The sequence below is a fragment of the Lynx canadensis genome, chromosome B1 (genome assembly GCF_007474595.2).
Source record: "Lynx canadensis isolate LIC74 chromosome B1, mLynCan4.pri.v2, whole genome shotgun sequence".
NCBI lineage: Eukaryota > Metazoa > Chordata > Mammalia > Carnivora > Felidae > Lynx > Lynx canadensis.
The window spans coordinates 150,630,728-150,655,621 of NC_044306.2; the positions used below are offsets into that span (position 1 = coordinate 150,630,728).

The 24,894-nt window shown below is 34.8% G+C and overlaps 1 protein-coding gene across 1 annotated transcript in view; it reads left to right on the plus strand.

The window, feature by feature from the left end:
- Positions 1-206: 206 nt before the first annotated feature.
- Positions 207-24,894, plus strand: part of LOC115513066 (transmembrane protease serine 11C-like) — a 53,802-nt gene continuing 29,114 nt past the window's right edge. Inside the window, exons 1-5 of the mRNA XM_030314502.1 lie at positions 207-262; positions 9,182-9,300; positions 16,084-16,202; positions 20,946-21,013; positions 24,589-24,752. Coding sequence (XP_030170362.1) covers positions 207-262; positions 9,182-9,300; positions 16,084-16,202; positions 20,946-21,013; positions 24,589-24,752 — 526 coding nt within the window. The remainder of the gene's footprint in view (positions 263-9,181; positions 9,301-16,083; positions 16,203-20,945; positions 21,014-24,588; positions 24,753-24,894) is intronic.

Here is a 24,894-nt window from a genome sequence, read left to right on the forward strand (position 1 = left end):
GGTCATAGGATTATTTATGGAGCAGCATATACAAAGCTCATGTCTTACTAATATAAAATTAATTAGTAAATGTTCAGAAAGCGCTTTGAAGATGAGGCGTTTGTAGGAGTGCTAAGTATGATCATTATCATAAAACATAAAAGTTACAGGATTTCGTAAGCTAAATAGGTAGAGAATGACTGCCCCACACAGCACTGGAAGACAAGATGGCGCAGAGACAGGATCCTCAGAGACAGCACGTATGGACACCGCTGCAGCACAGGTAGGCTGAAGGCAGATGGGAGGCAGGGGGGTTTGCCATTGCTCCTCAGGGAAATTCTCTGAAGGGACAAAATTAGTTAAAGTAATTTCATGTGTATCCTAAAATTATTTTTAAAAATAACCTTTTTATAAAAATAGGAGCAATATATATCCCACATGAAAGAAAAACAAGGATGATTAAGATTGACAAATCAGGAGACTATAGATGCTGGAGAGGGTGTGGAGAAATGGGAACCCTCTTGCACTATTGGTGGGAATGCAAACTGGTGCAGCCGCTCTGGAGAACAATGAGGAGGTTCCTCAAAAAATTAAAAATAGATCTACCCTATGACCCAGCAATAACACTGCTAGGAATTTACCCAAGGGATACAGGAGTGCTGATGCATAGGGACATTTGTACCCCAATGTTTATAGCAGCACTTTCAACAATAGCCAAATTATGGAAAGAGCCTAAATGTCCATCAACTGACGAATGGATAAAGAAGATATGGTATATATATACAATGGAATACTACTTGGCAGTGAGAAAGAATGAAATCTGGCCATTTGTAGTAACATGGATGGAACCGGAGAGTGTTATGCTAAGTGAAATAAGTCAGGCAGAGAAAGACAGATACCATGTGTTTTCATTCATATGTGGATCCTGAGAAACTCAACAGAAGACCAGGGGAGAGGGGAAGGGGGAGAAAAAAGTTACAGAGAGGGAAGGAGGCAAACCATAAGAGACTCTTAAATACTGAGAACAAATGAGGGTTGATGGGGAGTGGGGGGGAGGGGAAAGTGGATGATGGGCATTGAGGAGGGCACCTGTTGGGATGAGCACTGGGTGTTGTATGAAAACCAATTTGACAATAAATTTCATATAAAAAATAAAAAAGTGATAAATTTTAATCATTAGAATCCATTGATCTTGCTAATTTTTGTGAGACATCATTCCAGCAAAACTAAAGCATTCATGAAAAGTATGCTGAAACTGTTGAAGTAAAACTGGGGCATTTTACTTTTAGAAAGAATTTCATTTTGAAAATTGAAAGAATACAAGATAGCTATACATATCTATTTCTAATGATGTATGTCGATAATAGAGACATTAATACTTATGTTCACAATACGCTATTTTACCTTCAGGATGTGGCAGACAAAAGTTTTAAGTATTAATTTTTAATTATTGAAACATCACAATGCTTCACTGCTAGACATTTTTGCTGGTGTGATTTAAAATTTTAGCGGGAAACAAGAACAGGGGATTTAACTTTTTCCCATTAGCTATGCCATATGCTCAGATAGCAGTTGGCCTGAAAAATCAAACAAATGGCCTGGCTGGTTCCATGGTACACACAGATGAACAAATAATTTTTGTGTTTTGATTCTTAAGCTAATCAGATTAAAACAAAGATAAATGTTCACATACGCATTGGTCTATACTCTAGCAAGAGGCTTTGATAAACCCCTTGAGCCTGGCCCATATTTTTGATATAATCTTTGGACAACTTTTCTGGTTGCACTATCTTGCCAACATCTAGATTCTAGGTGAACAGCTTAAGATTGTGCAGGATGTAACTTCACAATAAACAGCTTTAAGAAACAGTCATACATATTCACATTCATATTTAGCTTAATTAGCTATAAGGGAATCCCTGAAACGATTTCCAAATCGTTGCTGTTCATCCTCATGAGTTAACAAAAAGTCTAGTAAAAATGTTTAATCTTGGTTCTAATGTGTTTTATGCCCATGTTAACTCACCAACTCCTTATGCTCCATAAACAGTATGTGAGAAATAATGTGTAGACATACTCTGGTTTCAGCCATTCAAAGAATTAATAATTTTTAGAGTACAACTCACCAGAAAGCCACTTTTTCTGAAATCGCTAAATAATCCTCAATATCATTACCATTTTGTTGTTATACCTGAATAGCTTTAGGACACAGTGAATAAATAAAACACTTTGGGGCGCCTGGGTGGCTCAGTCGGTTGAGCGTCCGACTTCGGCTCAGGTCACGATCTCATAGCTTGTGAGTTCGAGCCCCGCGTCGGGCTCTGTGCTGGCAGCTCAGAGCCTGGAGCCTGCTTCAGATTCTGTGTCTCCCTCTCTCTCTGCCCCTCCCCCGTTCATGCCCTGTCTCTCTCTGTCTCAAAAATAAATAAACATTAAAAAAAATTAAATAAATAAATAAATAAATAAATAAATAAAACACTTTGAAAAAATTAAGGCATGCTGCTGAAATCAAAACAAGTTTTCTATTGCTCATGGTAACCACACCCAAGACCTAATTTCTGTCAAATAGGTAGTCTATTTTCAACCAACATTCCAAATAATAATAACATAATAATAACACTTAGAGAAAATGGAATTTGTATATCTGGCATTGTTTTTTAGAGGAATACTTAAATGAACTGGATATTGACAAAGTTTAATTTTCCTTTTGAATTCAGGAATACATACACATGCACAGGGGAAACTTCTTCTAGAGATCAGAAAAGAACCCTCATCTTAACTCTAACCCTAAATATGCTGATAATCAAAGGACAAATATCTACCTGGAATGCTTATCTTCCCTAGGTTTGAAGGGTCCTGAAGAGAAAATACTGTCTTACATGCCCTCTTTAAAATTAGGAAACAAGTGTGGGTATTTGTAAAGTCCCTTCCAGTTCTAAAAGACTACATGTCTCTCATTTTAGGAACTTTACACTGAGAGGAGTTTCAAGTCAATCTCCCTAGTAAACAAATTCTTGTTTACAAGAATCACTTTTTATATCAGCTTATAGACTAACAAGAGGAAACAACAAATAAAGCATATCTGTGTATCTATAGGTTCAATTATTATACAATTACCAATATCCATTTTTTTAACCTACAAAAGCAGCAGTTTTTAGATAGTTCAATCTATTAGAAGAGCACAGTGAGATGAATAGAAAATATACTCCAACTTTTTGCAACCAATTTCATACTGCAATTAACACATTTTCATTGAAGTTTATTCCATGGCAAGCTGTGTTGAGTAAAATATACAGATATATATGCAGGTATGAAGGAAGATGCTTTAGGATAACATACTCATCTATGGAAATTAAGCTACCAGGTTTTACCATATAATTTAGTCATTTATCTCTTCCCCCAAATTTTAAGCACTATTCTAGACTCAGTCAGTTGGTCAGATTGTAGATACTTAGAAGGAAACATTTTCCATGGTGTAGTGTCTTTTAGGGATTTTTATTTTATTTTATTATGAACCAAAACTGCTCATGAGCATCATACTTTCATAGAAATATTAAGATATAGATTTTTATGTGCAAGGTGAAAACCTAATTTAGACTGAATATATTTAAATGGTCAAAGTGGTTTTTAAGTAAAATGAAACTTCTAAAAACATGAGACTTGGAAATTTCACCTGCATTGGATATCTAGTTAATATTATCTCTTTAGGAAGTATCACCTATTCAGGGAATGACATTAACTAACTAAAAAAATAAATTTTTGATAGGTATTTGATTCTGTTTTCCAGCAAAAATAAAATCAATGTAGGTATTTCAAACTAATCAGGATTTAGTATGGTCATTTCAATGTATATTGATATAAATATATGAAACACACACACAAACATAAGCATACATAGAATATTATACACAAGGGTAAAAACAAAAAGTATATAAAATACTAAATATATAACATCAAGTACATAATATAATCCAAAACATTATTGACTGAATTGTGTCCCTTCAAAATTCATACGTCAAAATCTTAACCCCTAGTACCTCAGAATCTGACTGTATTTGGAGATAGGGTCTCTGGAGTGGTAATTAAGTTGTAAGGAAGTCATTAAGATGGGCCTCAATCCAATGTGACGGGTATCCTTATAAGAAAAGGAAATTTGGACACAGACATACACACAGATGAAAGACCATGTGAATGTGAAAACCATGGCCATCTACCAGCCAAGGCGGGAAACCTCAGGAGAAACCAATTCTGCCAACACTTTGATCTCAGCCTTCTGGCATCTAAAACTGTGAGGAAATAAATTTTTCTGTTTAAGCCAGAAAAAAAAAATTAGGACACACATATGTACAGAGGGAAGACCATATGAAGACACAAGAGAAAACCAGTCATCTATACGCCAAGGAGAGAGGCCTCAGAATCTGCCAACAAATTTATCTCAGACTTCCATTCTCCAGAACTGTGAGAAAATAAATTTCTGTTGTTGAAGCCACCCAGTCTATGGTCCTTTGTTAACCAGCCCTTGCAAACTAGTACTACCAGTATATTGCAAGCAACCATATAGCATAAAGTACATAAAACAAAACTAATATTTTACAGTTCCTGCAGTTCACATTTATTAGTGATTTTGTTCATCACTGTATATCCCTTGCCTAGCACAATGTTTGGCACATAGAAAATACTTAATAAACATGAGTACAATAAACTACTTAATTTCTAAAAAGGCATTTCCTCCACACACATTCTGTGTGTGCCAAAGAAAAACATTTAACAATATTGAAACATGGATGCATTAGAATAAAGTTGCCTCCCAATTCATAAATAATTTGATAGCTTATTTTAAAAGCTTTTATTACTGTTATTCTCTTACTCAGTCTAACTATTGTTTCCAAATTGTGTATGTCATCTCATGCCTCTAACATTCATGAGTCTATGAATAATGATGAATAATCTCCTAGAGCTTTTTAAAACTGTTTGGATTAAAAAGGTATTAAAAGGCAGGTATTAAAGGTATTAAAAAGGCAGGTATTAAAAGGCATTAAAAGGTATTAATGTATTAAAAAGGCAGACTTTAACCCTAAAATACTCATAGTTACCCTAAATGTAAATTATCTAAATATACCAGTAAAAAGACAGATATTAACAAAATAGATTAAAAATCATAACCCAATCATATGTTGTCTGCAAGAAACTCACTTCAAAATAACAATATAGGCAGGGGCACCTGGGTGGTTCAGTCAGTTAAGCGTCTGATTTCAGCTTAGATCATGATCTCACAGTTTATGAGTTTGAGCCATGCATCAGGCTCTGTGCTGACAGCTCAGAGCCTGGAGTCGGCTTCAAATTCTGTTTCTCCATTTCTCTCTGCCCCCCACCCTCACTCAAGCTCTGTCTCTCTCTCAAAAATAAACATTAAATAAATAATAACAATATAGGCCACTTACAATTGCACCAAAAATAATACCTAGGAATAAACTTAACCAAAGAGGTGAAAGACCTGTAATTCTGAAAGCTATAAAACATTGATGAAAGAAACTGAAGATGATACAAATGGAAAGATATTAAATGCTCATGGATTTGGAGAATAAATATGGTTAAAATGTCCATAGTACCCAAAGGAAACTACAGATTTAATGCAATCCCTTTCAAAATACCAACAACATTTTCACAAAACTAGGACAAAGAGTCCTAAAATTTGGACTAAAATATGGAACCACAAAAGACCCTGAATAGCCAAAGCAACCTTGAGAAAGAAAAACAAAGCAGGAGGTATCATAATCCCACATTTCAAATGTTCTACAAAGCTGGCTGAATGAAACATGGTACTGGCACAAAAATAAACATGTAGATCAATGGAACAGAATAGAGGGCCCATAAATAAACCCATAATTATATGGTCAATTAATCTTTAACAAAGGAGACAAGAATATGTAATGGGAAAAAGACAGTCTCTTCAACAAATGGTGTTGGGAAAAATGGCAGCTACATCCAAAAGAATGAAAGTGGACCACTTTCTTACACCATACACAAAAATAAACTCAAGATGGATTAAGGATCTAAATGTGAGACCTGAAACCATAAAAATCCTAGAAGAGAGCACAAGCAGGAATGTCTCTGACACTGGACATAGCAACATCTTTCTAGATATGTCTCCTAAGTCAAGGAAAACAAAAGCAAAAATAAACTACTGGCACTATATCAAAACAAAAACTTCTGTACAGTGAAGGAATCAATAAAACTAAAAGGCAACCTGTGGAATGAGAGAAGATATTTGCAATGACATATCCAATAGTGTTAGTATACATCTCAGCAATTAAAAAAATTGTTTTAAAGTACTATTGATATATGCAACAACCCGAATGAATTGTCAGAGCATTTTGCTGAGTGAAAAAAAGCAAAAACCAAAAAGTTGCATATTGTAGGACTGCAATTATACAACATTCATGACATGACAAAATTATAGAAAAGGAGAAGAGACTAGTGGTCGCCAAGGGTTAAGGAAGGTAAGGGGACCTAAGGCAAGTGGGTGTGGCTATAAAAAGGCAACACGAGGGACCCTTGTGATGGAAATGTTAGGTATCTTGACTATATGAGTCTAAATACCCCAATTGTGATACTGTACTATAGTTTTGCAATTTGTTACCATTGAGGAAAACTCGTAAAATGTACAAGAGATCCCTTTGTATTTCTTACAACATGAGTCTAATTGTCACAAAATAAAATGTTTAATTAAAAACTTCTAAAACACAAATACACAAACTTCTCTTCTTCTGAGGTATTCTATAAGACAACTGACCCAGTGCCTTCGGTAAATCAATGTCATGAAAAATTTTTAAATGAGGGCAGAGTATGGAAGCTGTTTTAGATTTTAAAAGATAAGAAGTTAATAACCAAATGCAATGTGAAGATTTTGATTTGATTTTTGTTCAACAACAACAACAAATTGTAGAAGACATTTTGAGGACAACTTAGAGGTATTTGAATATGAACTTGGTATTAGAGCCTGAGGAATTATTGGTAATTTCATTAGGTATTACAATGGTCATGTTTTTTAATACCTTTATTTTTTTATAAAGAAAATATTTAGGGATGAATGTCATGATGTAATTACTTTTCTATAACCACTTTAAAACGTTTCAAAAACAAATGAAATATTGTAAAATGTTCACAGTTCTTAAATCTATGTGATGGATATATGGAGGTTTATTAAACTGTTCTGTTTTTAGGCATATTCAAAGTTTTCCATGATAAAATACAATTTCTCTTGATCCCATTTCCTTCACTGTGTATAGTCCCATTTCTTTATCACCTTTTTCAGTAAAATCTTTTAAAGAATGGTCAGTGGTCATTGTCTCTAGTCACTTTACTTCCATTCTCTTTTGAAACCACCTCTAACCATTCTCTTCCCCTTCCACTCCTAAAACTTCATGCATCAAGGTCATCAATTACCTTGATAATGCTCATCCAATGGTCCATTTTCAGTGATCATTTCCTCATCCTGAGCTGTCAGGAACATTTGACACAGTCAACCTCCTTCCTTATGCCTGATACACTTCTTTTGGCTCCCAGGACTCCACTTTCTCTTGCTTTTCCTCCTACCCTTGTTAATTGCCCCTCTCAGTCTCCTTTGTTTGGTCTTCCTCTTCTCCCTAATTTCTTAATATGAGAGTTCTCTAGTGACCATGTCCTGGTTTTCTCTATCTATACTTACTCCCTTGGTAATCCCTTCTAGTCTCAGATACTAACCTATATGTTGAAGAATCCTAAATTTATATTACTAGCCCAAACTTCTATCTCAAACTCCAGACTTGGATATCCAACCTACATCTCCATTTGGTTGACTAGGGGACATCTAAAACACAAAATGAACAAAAGTGAACCCATAGTCATCCCCTCAAACTTGATAGATCAGCAGACTTCCCACTTTAGTTGAGGATAACTCCCTCATCAAGCTAAAGAACTGAAAACCATCTCTGACATCTCTTTTCTACTCATATTCCACACCAATGCATCCATAACTCCTACCAACTCTATACTCAAAACATATCCAAATTCAACCCCTTTTCATTTCTTCCACCTCTACCACTCTGGTCCAAACCAACATCAAATTGTGCTTGAATTATTATAATCATTTCCTATCTTATCATTCTGCTTTCATCCTTGCCCTTTATAATTTACTTTCCACAAAGCAGTCAAAGGGATCCCATTAAGAAATTAAATCAGATTGGAGCACCTGGGTGGCTCAGTCAGTTAAGTGTCCAACTTCGGCTCAGGTCATGATCACAGGATTCATGGGTTCGAGCCCTGGATCAGGCTCTGAGTTGACAGTTCAGAGCCTGGAGTCTGGCTCAGTTTCTGTGTCTCCCTCTCTCTCTGTCCCTCCCCTGCTTCTGTCCTCTCTCTCTCTCTCAAAAGTAAATAAACATTTTTAAAGGAAATTAAATCAGATCATATTGTTCTGCCCAAAGCTCACATTTCACTCAGATAAAAAGCCAAAATTATTACAATGACCCACATATGATGTGGGCCTTGGAACTTTTCAGAATTACTTTCTTACTACTATTATCCTCATTTGCTGAGTCAGTCACAGTGCCCTCCTAACATGCCCTTCCAGGAATATCCTACTCTCATAGCCTTTGCAAAGTTGTTCCATCTGCCTGGGACACTCCAGAAACCTGTATCGCCAACAACATCATCTGTTCAAGTCTACTCGAACTTTACTTTCTCAGTAGACCTAACCTGACCACTCTAATACCACATCCTGCCACTACCGTCTCACATACCCTCCCACATTTCTGATCTTTAACTAGCTCTACTTTTCTTATAGCACTTAAGATCTTTCTAGCAGTTATATATCTTATTTATTAATCATACTCTACGTTGGTTATCTCTCCTCAGTAAAATGTAATCTCCATAAGGAAAGAGATCTTTGTTCCCGTTACTATGCCTAGTCCATAGAACATCTATAAATATTTGCTACATGAATATTTTAGGATTACCATTATTATTCATATGTGCTGAAAAATAAGCAGGCCAAATATTATATCTACTAGTTCTACATGTTATTTTCCAAGTTCAGCAGTCCATTGAATCCATAAAATAAAAGAATCCATTTTTATACTTAATGTCAAGTCCATACTATTTCTTAGAGTGTCCTATATCTTGCTCATATTAACACTTGCTTTTCCTGTACCTTTCTATTCAGAGGAACAGAGCCAAACACAAAAATGAAACTCACAACATGTGGAAAGATTACCCTGGGTATCTTAATGCTGATTATTGCTGCAGTAATCATCGGACTCATTGTTTACTTTGCCACTTATGGTAAGTAGTCACTGTGTCTGACTTACTAATCACACAGAATTATTGATTCCATTATTGGGAAAATTATGAATTTTGAGAATGGAGGAAGGAAAGAAGTCAGACAAAGTTATGTAGCAGAGAGAATTTCTTAAGTAAGTAAGTAAATGCTTTAAGTAAGTAAATGCTTTAAGTAAGTAAATGCTATTAAGCATTTACTAAAAACTGTTCTTTAGCGACTTTTGGCTCAGGATATTCTAAATGCAGAGATTTGGTGTATTCTTTTTTTAATTCCTGCTAAACATTTGGGTTCTGGGAATACGTTGATGAATAAGCCACAGTTCCTCCCTCTGTTGAACTTATAACTTTCTGAAGAGATAATTGGTGAGTTAACAAACATAAAAGCTCCTACACTGTGGGATTCTAAGCTATTTTGTTTCAAAGCCTATAATATTTCCCTCATGGAATATTTTCTTCTCATAAAATTCTTCCTAAAAAAGTATAATATTCCCTACTATTGAGGAATGTAATTTAAAAAGTCAATACAAATACAAATTTTTATTAACTTTGCATAAAATAGGAAAAAAAATATGGGATCCTCAAGATCAATCTTTCTTAAATACAGAACTTTATACAAAATTTGCCATGTGCTGTTCTTGTCACTTTCTTTAACTATTTCCTAACCTCTTCAAGAATGAGGACCTTTTTATAGAAAAATATTTTTTTACATTCGCACAAGAGAATACTTTGTTGACATAATAAAGACAACTATAAATTTAGCAATTCTTTTAAAATTAACTTGTATTTAATTAACTACATCCACCTATGTCTGATAATCAGTAATATGTACAAGAATCATCATTTTTTAAGTCTAGAACAATGGCTGGTGTATACATAAATATTTTTCCCTAGAACCATCTTCTGTTATCACCATGCTGCTATCCTATGTAATTCATGGCTCATAAATTGGGTACCACTGCTTTAGAACAGAATAGTATTTTCTGAAAAAACACACTTAGGAAAAAACTGTCTAAGTAAACAACCATTTCAGTTTATAAGGTGAAAAAAATTTCCATAGAGAAAATAGAGTTGTACACAGTGGAGTAAAGAGGCCCTCTCCCCAGAAATTGTTTCTACTGCTATACTTTATCTTCCATACACACCCTTCCTAGACACAGACTGTGTGAACATGATCCTTGGTAGATTGCAATGCCAGCTGCTACCAAAGCCAGGCCGAGTCAGAGTCATGGCATATGCTCATGAATCCTTGAATAAGATTTGCTCACTCAAGACATAGACACAGAACCTGCTGCCTTTCATCAAAAGCACAAAAGTGCCAGAAACTAGAGAGAAGAAAAGATATTTAAAGAGGTTATCTTTGGAGATAGGTATGCTGTAAAGTTTTCATACTATGAAGACCTCCCCAATACATGAATAATAGATGTTTTCCCTCTCATGTCAAGCTGAGAAATGAGCTTTGAAAGAGAAACCAATTTCAGAAAAACCTAGAAGGAAACTCGTTTTAAATATGTACTAAGTTCTTAGAGCACTAAAGTAGATGACAAATTCTTAACCATTCAAGTAAGGACCTAGAGAGGTCCACATCCAGTTAATGAAGTGGGAAAGGAAGAATAACAGGACTGGGTGAGTAAAGAGCTTGGTAAGAGGGGGAAAAAAACTTTACATCAAGTTCAAACTGTGATTTAAAAGCAGACCTGGGCATTTTAATTTCTGAATTGAGACCATGTTTTGTGGTTTATGGTGACCATAATACTATTTGTTACTAAAGAATTTAAAAACAAAATTGTTTTTATGGTTACTAAATTATACTTGTTTGTAATGCCAGTATATATATTTGTGTGTGTGTGTGTGTGTGTGTGTGTGTGTGCGTAATCACCATTTGCAATTTATTCTAAAGCAAAATTCTATACTGATATGTTCAGTAGGCCTAGAAGAATCTACCTATGTGAAAAGGAATATGAATTCTAATATATTTATGATCTCACTCTTAGAGTTAGTCATACATATTTCCAGAAATCATAAACTTTAGTGACTTATAAAAACTTCTAAAAAGGAAAATATTCCTGATTAAGTACCTCTGCATCAGAATAGGTAAGTTTTGTTAACAATGTAAGTTTTCTCAAGTCATAGCAAGCCTGTGGGAACAAGAATAGAACCTCCTGAGACTGTGTTAAGTACTTTGATAGGGCTTATCTTTTTAAAAGTCATTGGTTTTTCACCTTAAGTTCATATACCTGATGCCACAATATCTTGCATGAGCTAAAACATTAAATGAATCGAATGATCCTTTTAAGAAAAGGATTTGTCAGTAAATAAACCAAATCTCAGTCCGGTGAACCAAATTTTAAACTTTTTATGCAGATGCTCTGGCATGGCATCATATAGAGGCAGCCTTACGATGCTTCTCTTTTGGATGAAGCTTTCAGTACCATTTGAATATTTTCTAGTTCACTACGCCAGACTCCAAACCTGAAAGCAATGAGCCATCTCCTCACAAAAACTGGAAAGACAGCTGGAAAAACCAAAGCCCCACACAAATATTCACCCCAGGATACCTATCTTTGTCTGCTTCCCATGACTCTATATAATGATAATGTTGTGTTTTCTGTTTCGTTAACTTTTTAAGAGATAAATAGATAAGAAAAAAGAAAAAAGGCAACTGAAATTACCCAGATTCAATTCAACAAGCATTCACTGGGTGACTACTATGTATTTAATGGCAAATACTAGGCTAGGTGCTATAATGGAGATATAGTAGTAATGGAGGAGAGTTGCTAGAGCATCACACTACTCTTGAACTAAAAGTGTTGAGCAGGGTCAGCACAATTTTCCAACAAAGGGCCAGAAAGTAAATACTTTCCTCCTGATGAGCCATTATAGCCTCTATTACAACTACCTGAGTCTATTGCTATGCTAGAGTAGACAATACATAAATAAATGTAGTGCTTCCCAATAAAACTTTATTCATAAACACTAAAATTTGAATTTCATATAATTTTCACATGTCACAAAATATTCTTTTGACTCTCCAACTTTTAAAAAAAGTAAAGACCTTTCTTTGTTCACAGGCTACACAAAACCAGGTAGTAGGCTAGATTTCATAGTTTGCTGACCCCTAATCCAGAGCAATGAATTTTAATCCTGGCTGTACCTTAGAATCACATTAGAAGGAATCTGGCAGAGAGCAACTGAACCAAGTGAATGAAGTTAACATCAGCTGTAATGGGGCAAATTGATATCAGGTGCCTAATATATGCCAAAGGACACATAATAACTGCTGTTTTCTTACTGGCCAGAAAAACAGGTAAATTATAATTTAAATCTAATCATAAAAATATCAGTTTTATTCAAATGTCAAGCCATATAAAGTGCCCATTTTCTATAATTTCTAATTGTGTATTTAAGTAAGCTTTCTTTAAGCATTTTGGAGAGCATGTCTCTTCTAACTACTCTTCTACAGAAATTTCTCAGTTTTTCTGGGCCATTAATACCATCCTGTTTAGATATGCATTTTCTTAATCCTGGTCCACAAAGAGCTGACAGAGCATGGAGGAGACCTAAACACTATTCTCCTTCTTCACTAATATCCCAGGACCCACCTCATCCCCCATAAGACTCATGGATATCCACACCTTCCCAAGTTGATCTATTCCAAAGGGAACGTTTTCAGTAGTTGCAGGTCAGTAATTCATAGTAGGAATTGCTTAAGGAATATCAGAAGTCTGAATGGAGAAAGGGGAAGTCTACATGGAGAGAGGGCTCTGGGCTATAGGGGAGAAGGAGCTAAACTTGACTGCCATAGGAAGACATGGAAAAAAAGTAGTTGAAACAAACTTATTAGGCAGGAACATGAGAGGTATAGAAGTAAATGTCTGCATGTTCTAAAACCATGGCCTTGCAGGAGGAAATGTAGACACGGGCCCTGACCCAGGAAATAATACTTACCTGAGAACCTTCCATTTCTGTCCTTTCCTCTTCCTTTGCTGTGTTTCTTCCTTCGGTGAGGTTATGTAGAGAAATTACATCGCATCTTGAGAATATTCCTTTAAAGGCTTCGGCACAGACCCTTTACCTGCTACCACCACAGCCAGACAGAAGGGCCTTGAAATACAAGAAAGACCCCTTTTGAGTCCTTTCTCTCAGGAGAGCTTCAGAAGTAGTAAGTTCCTACATGGAGTCTCTCCTTGCCCTATCTTCAGGGAACTTCACTTCCTACAGATGCCCCAAAATTCTCTTACAGCATGGATAATACAGGCTACACTGACCTGCCCCCACCAAATCCAGGTAGAACAGACCCTATTACCTCCCCTTGAACCAAAGGCTGAACTCAACTCTCAGAAATATACTCAGCGGCCCTCATACTTAACCCTGGCCTCACCTTAGGATCACCTGGAAAACTTAATTACAACATCGATGCTCCCACCCAGAATAGACAGACTGTGAGAAAGGGCACAAGTGATGACAATTCCTAAAACTCCACCTGTGATCCTAATTGGAAACCCAGGCTGAGAGCTACTTACCCAAGCCTTGCTTCTCAAGCTTTAATGTGCATAAAAATCACTTGAGTAGATGTTAACCAGACTTACTGTGTGATATAAATATATACGTATATACATAATATATATAATATGTATGCATATATAATATATATAAATATATGTGTATATATTTATACTTGATATACATATATCAAACCATTATGTTGTATGCCTGAAACTAATATAATGTTATATGTCAATTATATCTCAGTTTTTAAAAATCACTAGGAGATTTAAAACATGTTTTAATAAAAATACAAAGAGGTGAATCAGTCAGGATCGAGTCCTCCCTGGAGCCCTAAACCCTAGCTCAGAGTGTGTCCTGATTATTTGAAAAATATGACTCTTCTAGGAAGGAAAAGAACAATGAAAATAACACTTAGAAGAAATTCTAGGTCATAAATGTGTTTTGTTGCTCAAGGTCTAGGTTACATTTGAAGGAGAGGAGCTTATTTTTTATTATGATAGTCTGCTGGTTCTTCTGAATGTCAACAGCAACACCTAGTATACCACTCTACCTTCTAATTAGGGGTTTGGTGTCTTACACGATACCAGAGCTAGATAATGGCTTTCCTCTTTAGCGTTTGAAATTCATTTAGTAGTTTAAGAAGTTAATATAACCTAACATTGCCTCAATATCATAGATTCTCAATCTTGATAGTCTAATAGAAAAATAAAAAGTCATAGAGTATTTATGAATAAAAATATATAACAACAAAAATACTATGGTCTTCAGAATTTTCTTTTCCAGCTTTATTGAGATATAGTTGATACATAACATTGTGTAGCTGAAGGTGTACAATGAATTAATTTGATACACCATATTGAGTTGAAATGATTACCACCATAACATATATTATTTCAGACATTTCATTGTTACTGTATAGAAACACAACTGCTTAAAGTATGTTGATTTTCTATCTTGCAAATTTCTAGAACTCGATTAGTTCTAGTAATTTTTTTGGGAATCTATAGGATTTTCTATATCGCATCATCTGCAAATAATGACAGTTTTACCTTTTCCTTTCCAATCTGGATGCCTTTTATTTCTTTCTCTTGCCCAATTGCTGTAGCTATAACTACTAGTACTATGTTGAATAAGAGTGAAGACAGTGGGCATCCTTGCCTCATTCCTGACCTTATAGCAAAAGCTTTTAACCTTTCGCCATTAGATATGATGTTGGCTATGATTTGTCATATATAGTTTTACTATGTTGATGTATGTTTCTTCTAGAATCTATGTGTTGAATGTTTTTACGTTATGAAAGATGTACTATATTCTATCAAATTATTTTTCCTCATCTATTGAGATTATCATTTTTATTTTTCTTCTGTTAATGCACTTATCACATTTATTGATTTGTGTATATTAAACCATCTTAGCATCCCAAGAATAATTTCCATTTGATCATGGTGTATGATCTTCTCAATGTGTTGTTAAATTCAGTATTTTGTTGAGGATATTTGCACCTATATTCATCAGGGATGTTAGTCTGTTGTTTTCTTGTAGTGTCCTTACCTGGCTTTAGTGTCAAAGTAATGTTGGCTTCATAAAATGAGTTTGGAAGTATTCCTTCTTCTTCAATTTTTAAATAGTTTGAGCCCTTTCTCTTTCTCTCTCTTCTCATTGTGCCCTCCTAGTTTATGGAATGGACAGGTACAACAGGACCTGAGAAAAGCTGAAAGAAAAAAATTTAATTTATACTGTATTTGATGTATTAAAATAATATAGTCCAGTTTAACACTCAACTCAGCTTTACTTTTCTATAGTTTTAAGTTTGATTTCTTTCTTCTATTTACTTAATTTGCAGTGCTTACAAGTCATGTTTCATTTTACTTTCTCTTTTATTCATTTTAACTTTCTAGGTGCTTCACAAATGATAAAACCTAGGCCTCTGCTGATTTTCCTAAATTGTGATATGTGAAGAGCACAAAAACTAAGATAATTACCTATGCCTTAATATCATTTCTCATAGTAACATATTTATCTTCAGAGGATCCAAACTTGAAAGCTGGCACATGAAAATTTTACATTAAAAATTCTGAATAAATCTTTGGGTAAAGTTATAGAGCTAGATTATGTTAATAAACATTGCTCTGTCAAAGTTATTTTAACAATCACTAGGAATCAAAACTATTTAAATGTTGAGTTACCTGCAATTTAATCAGAATATTATATTTCACATGATTCTCTTAAGAATGAAAAGTAGTTACACAATGTGTAACTTTTCTTTTCTCTCCTTTCCAGCAAAGACACCTTTCTACTATCATATCAGCTTTAAAGTCAATAATATTGACTATGACAGCAAGTTTGAAAAACCATATTCACAAGAATATATGGACCTAAATAAAAAGATAGTATCTTTGGTAAGTTGAAATTTTTTTCTGTGCATTGCCCTTTTAAATGTTATGTTCCTAGAAGTGCCAGAATCCTAATAATAATCTTCCAACTTGGAAATGATTGATAATTTCATACTATTTCTTACTACTATCTTAGTTCTAGATTAATATAGTCCTTTCAGAAAGTCAGTCAGAAAACATGTACAGGAAAAAAAAATGTAAGAGGGACATATTTAGAGAACACTAAGAAATGCCTGACACATGAGAGATAGTCAATGAGTATTTCTAATGTATTAAAAAATGAATAAAATATATCCTACCTCCAAGATACCTGAACAAATACATGTTGTTCCTGATCCTTAACTAAGAAGTGCTTCAAGGAAGAATGGCCAGTGTAGAAGAGAACATATAGCCCAAAATAAAGATCATCTTGTATCTCCTCAATGTGGTAAAAAATTTTAAATGTCTACTTAAGAGTGTGCTTTAAGTTAACCTTTAGCTGACTAAAAACCTAATGAAAAGTCTTGACTACTCCTTGGACATAGATACACTCTCATTAGCTCAAGTAATTCTATCAAACAAACCAAATCCTGCCAAAAGCAGGGTGGCATCATTCGCCTCCCATTTCTTTGAGTGCATTCTTGACAGGACATCTTCGATCTGACTGAAGCTTGCATTCTTTCCGTAACATCCCACTACCTCCAAGTTTCTAATAAATTCAGTCTTTAATAGTCTTTGTATGCCTTTACCATTATACTAAGAGTTAGTATATAAAAAATGGGGAAAGAAAATTCCCACTTTTCCTGTAGCTTTATGATAAAAAGGAAATAACAAAGGGGCAATATAATACAATGGTTAAGAACAGGCATTGGACGCAGAGTCCTTGTTCAATTCTAAGTTTAGCCATTTACCAGCTACATAAACTTAAATCACTTAATCTCTTCACATCTCAGTTTCTTCAAGTAAAAAATGATATGACAAATACCTACATCATGGGATTGTTGTAGGCGTCATATAAGATGAAACACATCATCATCTTAGCAAAAGTCCTATTATTCTGTAAGCCCTTAAAAAAAGATAACCTAAAAACATACCTAAAGCAGAGCATCATTAATATTCTTAATAAATTATAAACATAACAAAGTTAATATATAACTTCAAAATAATTCAAAATATACCCAAACTAAGAAAATCACCTTTTCTTCTATAAATTTAGATCAAATCATTCAAATCAATTAACCTATGTTTATCTCAAAATGAATATTCTAAAATTATTAGTTTTTATCAATTATCATATCATGTTGGTCAATCAACCACCAATCCTGACACCTTGCTTCAGACTCCTTTAGCAATCCTCATTCTCGGTTTTTAACTCATTTGTATTTTTTTAATGTTTATTTATTTTTGAGAGAGAGAGAGAGAGAGAAAGACAGAGTGTGAGTGGGGGAGGGGCAGAGAGAGAGGGAGACATAGAATCTGAAGCAGGCCCAGGCTCCAAGCTGTCAGCACACAGCCTGACATGGGTCTTGAACCCAGGAACCATGAGATCATGACTTGAGCTGAAGTCAGACACTTAACCAACTGAGCCACCCAGGAACCCCACCCAACTCACCTGTATCAAATCAGTCACCAGGGGCGCCTGGGTGGCTCAGTCAGTTAACCTTCTGACTCATGGTTTCTGCTCAGGTCATGACCTCAGAGTTAATGAAATCAAGCCCGCATCCAGCTCTGTGCTGACAGAGCAGAGCCTGCTTGGAATTCTCTCTCTCTCCCTCTCTTTCTGCCCTTCCCTCTTTCTCCGCTCACTCTTCTTCTCTCAAAATAAATAAATAAACGTTATTTAAAAAATAAGTAAATAAATAAATAAAACAATTACTAGATAGTTCTCATACTTTTTCCTCCACATGTGTTAAAGTGCCTGCTTTTACACGCCTTTCTGTTTTCGTTTAATACAATGATGCTCTGTGTATTATAATTATTACTGTACACAGCATTCATAAACACAATAGTGGTGATAAGAGCACAAAATAGAGCTGTGTATCATTCATCAAACTCACCTATTAGTCATTATTATAATACCTATTACCTGTTCTTCTTCTTGTGATTTTCATTAAATAATTCTTGTGATGATAGACTCTAAAAAGAAAAAAGAAATTGGATAAAGAAATGCTGCTTTACTATGAATGGTAGTAAAGCATTACCTACAGAGACTAGGCCTCCATAGGGAATATTTTCATGTTTAGATATGTGGTTTTCTAGTGGACAACTCAAGAAAAAATCTGTATGTCATTTCCTATTTTTTGTAGGAGAAAACTAGTGGACAACTCAAAATGAAATCTCTGTCATTTCCTATTTTTTGTGGGCAGCAGATATGATACCCAATTATAGTGAATAGAAATTCTAAAAATCAGAGTGAGGCAGTACCTTAACAATAGTAATTAGCCTTATTAACCATCAGTACTGGCCTAAGGACTTTACTCCTTAATTAATTAATTTCATTTCTTTACTCCTCACAACGTTCTCATTTTCTATATGAGGAAACTGAGGCACTAAAACGTTGACTTACTCAGGGTCCCACTGAAAGTATGTTTCCCACCTTCTTTATGATTTTTCTGTTCTATAATTGAAAAGCATGCAAATATAGAATCTTGAGCAAGTTTCAGATTATATCAATTTCATATGGCCAATCAAATGTTCAAAAATGTTTAAACAAACTCTATGTGTTTTTCATATATAATGCATCAGATTATAGACAACCAAAATGATATCTGATATGTGTGAGGTACCAAAATTATCCATACGAAACAGGGCAGTCATGCTCGTACATCAAACCACTTGCCCAAGAGCAGGGGAGCATCTTTGGTCACTACAAACATGGTCCAATGTCAGCTTTATACCTGGTTATCCACAAACTTTTATTGACCAAGCTCTTCTCAGGGTCTGTTGCAATTCAATTCTTACACAGGGCTCTCAGACTATTTTCTAGGTTCTTCCTTGAGCCCTGGAAGAGAAAGTGCCTCATCACTGCCCTGCTTCCAGGGCCCCCATAAAACCCCACCCCACTTGGTCCCAGGAGAGACAGATGTGTTGGAATTAAGAATAGAAGAGAAATGCTGTATTATTTAGTTACCATCTTGCCAGGATTCCTTCATTGATTATATTTAGAAATAACATCTAAACTCCTTACCATGGCCAACAAGGCTGACTGTAATCTTGCCCCACCTACCTGGACAACCTCAACTTATACTCTCTCCCTTGCTCATTTTACTTAAGTCACAACAATTTTTTCTACCCCTCAAACTTAACAATCTCATTCTTACCTAGGACCATAGCACCTGGTTTTCTCTCTGTCTAAAATAATCATCTCCCTTTGATTCTCAACTTTTCATCTTTCAGGTCCCACCCAAATGTCACCTGTTCTAAAAGGACTTATTGGATCATTCAAATATTGTCCCCTGAATCACTCTGTAGCATTATTTTATTTTATATTCTTTTTATTACCTAACACTATCTCAAATTATCATATTTATATATTTATTTCTTGGTCTACTTATTATCTGTTCCCTCCACTAAATTTCCAAATATAAATCTAATCTGTTTATAGTTTTATTTCAATAGATATCTATTGAATAGATGAACATATTCCAATTGCTTTGTAACAAAAGGAAAGTGTAAACTACATATTTGCGATACCGATATTGAGTCAGTGATATTGAAGGCCTGTCTTTGCCAAAGTTAAAGCCACAGACAGTGAAATTTGTTGTTGGGTGCCCTTTGAAGGTCCTGCTGTGGGAAATCACTCATTAGGTTAAAATCAGGAACAGTTGAGAAAATGATTCTTATATAAAATTTCTGAGAGATTTTTACATATCCTGCTTCAAACCCATCAGTAGCATATACCTGAAAGAGCAGGGAAAATGGTGTGTAGTACAGCCATGAAAGGGGGCCCATAGTTAAAAAGAAAGAAAGAAAAGAAAGAAATATCTCACCTTTGGGGACATTTCTGTTAAGTTTTATGACACTGATATTCAATAAAAAGCTGAACACGGAAGGCAATCTCTATCAGTTGGTCCTTTGAATTCACCTCTTCAAAATAGGTACTGTATTCTTCCCTATCATGCTATTGTTAGGAAACAAATATTCTTGCCTTACCTTACCACATAATTTATTGATTTGAAGACATTTGTGAATAAACCTAGCTAATATAAAGATAATTTTCAAAAAGACATGTTTAGTATACATTTCATCTTTTTCTTTTTCTTTTTTTAAAATATAATTTATTGTCAAATTGATTTCCATACAACAGCCAGTGCTCATCCCAACAAGTGCTCTCCTCAGTGCCCATCACCACTTTCCTCTCTCTCCCACCCCCCCCATCAACCCTCAGTTTGTTCTCAGTATTTAAGAGTCTCTTATGGTTTGCCTCCCTCCCTCTAACTTTTTTTCTTCCCCCTCTCCCTCCCCCATGGTCTTCTGTTAAGAAGAAGGTGAGAAAGAATGCATCTTTTTCTTAAATGGGTCACAATCTAGGAAAATTTTAATAGTATGTATTCAATGATATTAAGGATTTATTAACTATTGGCATGCAGGTAGTAATAAAATAAAACAATTTAGCCATTTAATGGTAGCTGGTAAAGTTGAATGATGTTTACACGGGGTTCATTACATTCTTTTATTTGCTATTGTGTATGTTTGGAGTTCTCCACAATAAAAATTTTTTTAAAAAATTTTAAAGAAACATTAGTCTTTATTCATTTTATTTTTTAACAGATAAATGAAACATTTCATGGATCTAAACTGAGAAGACAGTATGTCAAATCTCATGTTGTCCAAGTAAGGTATGTAAAATAGCCCAAGAGGCACAGAGCAGAAAATTCTGTCCTTTACCTTCATGCCTCATACTTAACAGAATATATTTGTTTGGTATAAATTGAAAGGTTGAAATAAATTTTAGTTTGAGGCTTCAAAACTACTAGCATTTTCAAATGTGAAAAAAGATATTCAAGATCTTTTGGAAAATTATCCAACCAGAACCAAGAATTCCAACTGATTATGAGTCTCAGGCAAAGGCTCAATGTATGTGTATTTTATTTGAAGGCACAAGGTCAAAAAGCAAATCTAAAATCAGGAGATGATTTCAACAGAAGAAAAGAATGGGTAAGATAAGAGAGCCACATATAGAATATCTGACCTAGGAGGTGCAAACTAGTAGATATGAGCCAAATCTAGCTTAGAGTTATGGATTAAATATAAAAGTTGATAACATCCATGAATATGAAATTAAAAGGAGCATAAGTGAAAAACAGGCAGAATTAAAACATAATATATTAGAAATTCTAAAAAATAAAAAAATAAGTAAAAGTTGAGAAATATCATATAAAAGACATAATATTCAGAATGTGTTGAAAAATAAAAAGAGATCTGACATTACAGGGCCTACATCCCCACATGGTAATAATGCACTGAAACTGAGGCCACACACTGGCAATTCCCAACACTCCCATGATGTGTGCATATGTACTTGCACCCTATCAGCTTCACTCCTCTCCTTTACTGGCCCCTCTAGAAATCCAATTCTACAGCTATTGTCTAGCAGCGATGTTTATCCAAACACTGGTGAGGCACTGATAACCTAGGAACAGATAACCTGCAATAGATATGAAAAAATAGTAATTACAAGCACAAATTAAAGAAAGTTAATATGTTTTAGAATCTCCCCTCCCTAAAACTAGAACTTTTTCTGTTTAATTTTCCCAGTTTATTTTTAAATAATCCAGGCTCTTAACCAGTAGCCCCCCAAGAATTTATTGATATTAAATCATTTAACCTGATAACAACCCTGTATGATATGTACAGATCAGTTTCTTATTTTACAAATAAGAATACTGAAGCAAAGGTAGTTTAAGTGACTTGCCGAGGTCACACATTTAATAAATAATAAAGCTGTAGTTTGAACCAAAGTAGTCATATCTAGATGACAGCATCAACTTTAGCTTTCACTCCTATTCCATGACAATCCATTCTCCACACAGCAAAGTGAATTTGAAGAGCACAATATCATCCTACTTAATATCCTCTGACAGTCTCTCATAAATTCCAAATTCCTTATACAGTCCACATGATCCTCCCTGATCTGGCCTTGCCTCTCTCTGACCTCACTTCAAAACTCCCATGAAATAAAGGACCATAATGTTTTTAAAGGCTGGGGTGATGGGGTATCTTAGGTCATCTGTGTTTGCTAACTGGTTTTGCCCAAGGAAAAGTAAAGTTCTCATATTGTCATGACAGGAGGTAGTTTTACCATTTGGAGTAAGTAAAGTGCCTACCAAAGTTAGGCCCCCACCTGTCTCACAGAAACTGAGAGATAGAGTCTCTATCTCTTTTGATGGTTACATTTCAGAGATGGCTTTTGCGTCCTTGAGAAAGACATTTCTGGGGCTGTCAAACTGCAAGAGGCTTTTAAAAGGTTTACCTATAGTTCAAAGAGGCAGAGAAAGAATTTATAACTTTTCTAAAGTAAATGCTCTATAAGGAAAGGGATATTGAGGTCTAGAGTCAGAAAGAAGACTTTAATAAAACTGAGGGAAGTATTAAGTCTCTCTTGCTCAGGGCCTTTGTACTTGATGTTCCTTCTTTCTGGGACATTCCTCCCCCATTTCTTCTCATGACTCACTCCTTGTTGTCATTAGGATCTCACCTCAAAGAGGCCTTCCCTGAAGCTGTCTAAAATGTTCTCACCTCTAATCTTCAAGTCATTGCTGTCTCCTTCATAGAACTCATTTTGAAGATTATTTTATTTCTTCATTTTCCTGTTTGTCTGTGTCTCTTAGTAGCATGAGAGAAGGCACCTGTGGTCTTATATGTTCATAGCTGATGTAGCTCTGGTCCCTAGAACTCTGCCTGATATATTGCTTGGACAATATACATTCATTGAATGAATGAATGAATGAATGAACTGAAACTTCAGGAATGGAAAGGAAAATACTGTAGCAAAGAATTAAAAGCATTTGTCATATAAAACTAAAGATTATTTTATGGGTCAAGCGAAGGTAACATCAAAATAACTTTTAGTTCATGTTTTTGGTAGAAAAGAGGATCATATGACTCTTGATGATGTCAGATTAAGAATACATATGTCTATATTTAGTTTAGTTTTAGATTGTTATTTGACCCAGGAGAAAAGTTCAGAGTGACATTCATGGTTGGACAAAATCTTTAAAATAAACAAAGCAATATAATATGTCCTTGTCTTTTCCATGAGAAATAAAGGGTTCATCTCTACATATCACAGAAGAAATATTAGCACTGCACAGGCATAATGGCAAAAGAACTGAGAATACTTAATAAATTAACATTCAACTACTAAATGCTTAATACTGTACAAAAGGAAATGGAAAGAATACATGTATAGTGCTCAAAGGAAGAGTGTCTGGTAAAACATAAAGTAGAAAGGGGTGATATAGAAGTTAGCAAATCTATTATTTAGAATTATCCTGCAAAAATACTATTGAAATAATAAAGCTTTATTATTACTCAGAAAACCTTGGATCTTAGCCATGGTTTCTGTTTTGTTCATGGATATTATGAAGGTTTGCAAGTGGATGTTTTCAAGATCTCTCTTGAGTCACATACTTTGAGGTTGTTGTGGATTTTCAAATATACAAATGTAGACAAATGCCTGGGAAGAGGGGAGGAGGTAGAAAAACAGAGAATAGAGCAGAATAGACATCCCATCAAGTCAGTAATAACAACCCCCTTTTAAAACTTCTGATTTATACATTTACATCTTCAAGTCAGAATTACAAATAAAACAAATCCAGTCTAATGTGTTTGCTCAGTCACAATTTCCAACAGACGACAAGAACAGGCCCACCCTTGCAAGTTGTGCCTCCACCAAAAACCAACCAAACAAACAAAAAGCACTCAAGATAATAAACGATTCCCTCATCTCACCTGTTATGTTTCATTTTGTTATTTGCTATCAGCCCTACATAGCACGTCCATAGTGGATTTTTGATACAAAGACATATTTATATTAATAAGTATATTTTGCACAGCACTGAGATTTACAAAATACCTCCATATACATTACTTTATATGGTGTGTACAATAGCCCAGGAAATACTATTATCCCCATTACAGAGATGAAGAAATTTGTAAGTACAGAGAATGCGAACAGCTTGCTGTAGTCAGGGAATTGGCAGATGGTGAATCTAGAATACAAACTCAGTTCCCTGACTCTAAATCACACTCTCTTTACTGTTCACCATGTCCACAAAGTGCCATTTCCACTCCCTTGAGAGTGCAATAGCTGCCAGGAGCTCTACTTAACAAAATTATAAAATGACTCCTCTAAGAATGATCGAGGCTCAGTAATAAAAGCATAATTTATTTGTCTCTTTCTGTTCTGCAGCCGAGCCCAAGGGAAAGTGATAATACATGCTGTGCTGAAGTTTAAGTCCTGTTTTAAAAATAATGCAGCAAAATTTTGGGATAGAATTGAAACCATTTTATATAAGAAGCTAAAGGGAAAACCTGGGTCTTTATGTATAGATTCTTCTTCATTTAAATTTTCAGGTAAGCCTTTTTATATATGGTATAGAATGATTTTCATCTTTTAATTTTAATATGGCGTTCTGTTATAAATATGAAAACAACACTTCCCTCCTTAATCGTAATTTCATATGCAATAATTATTGCTTTCAACCACTGTTAAAGT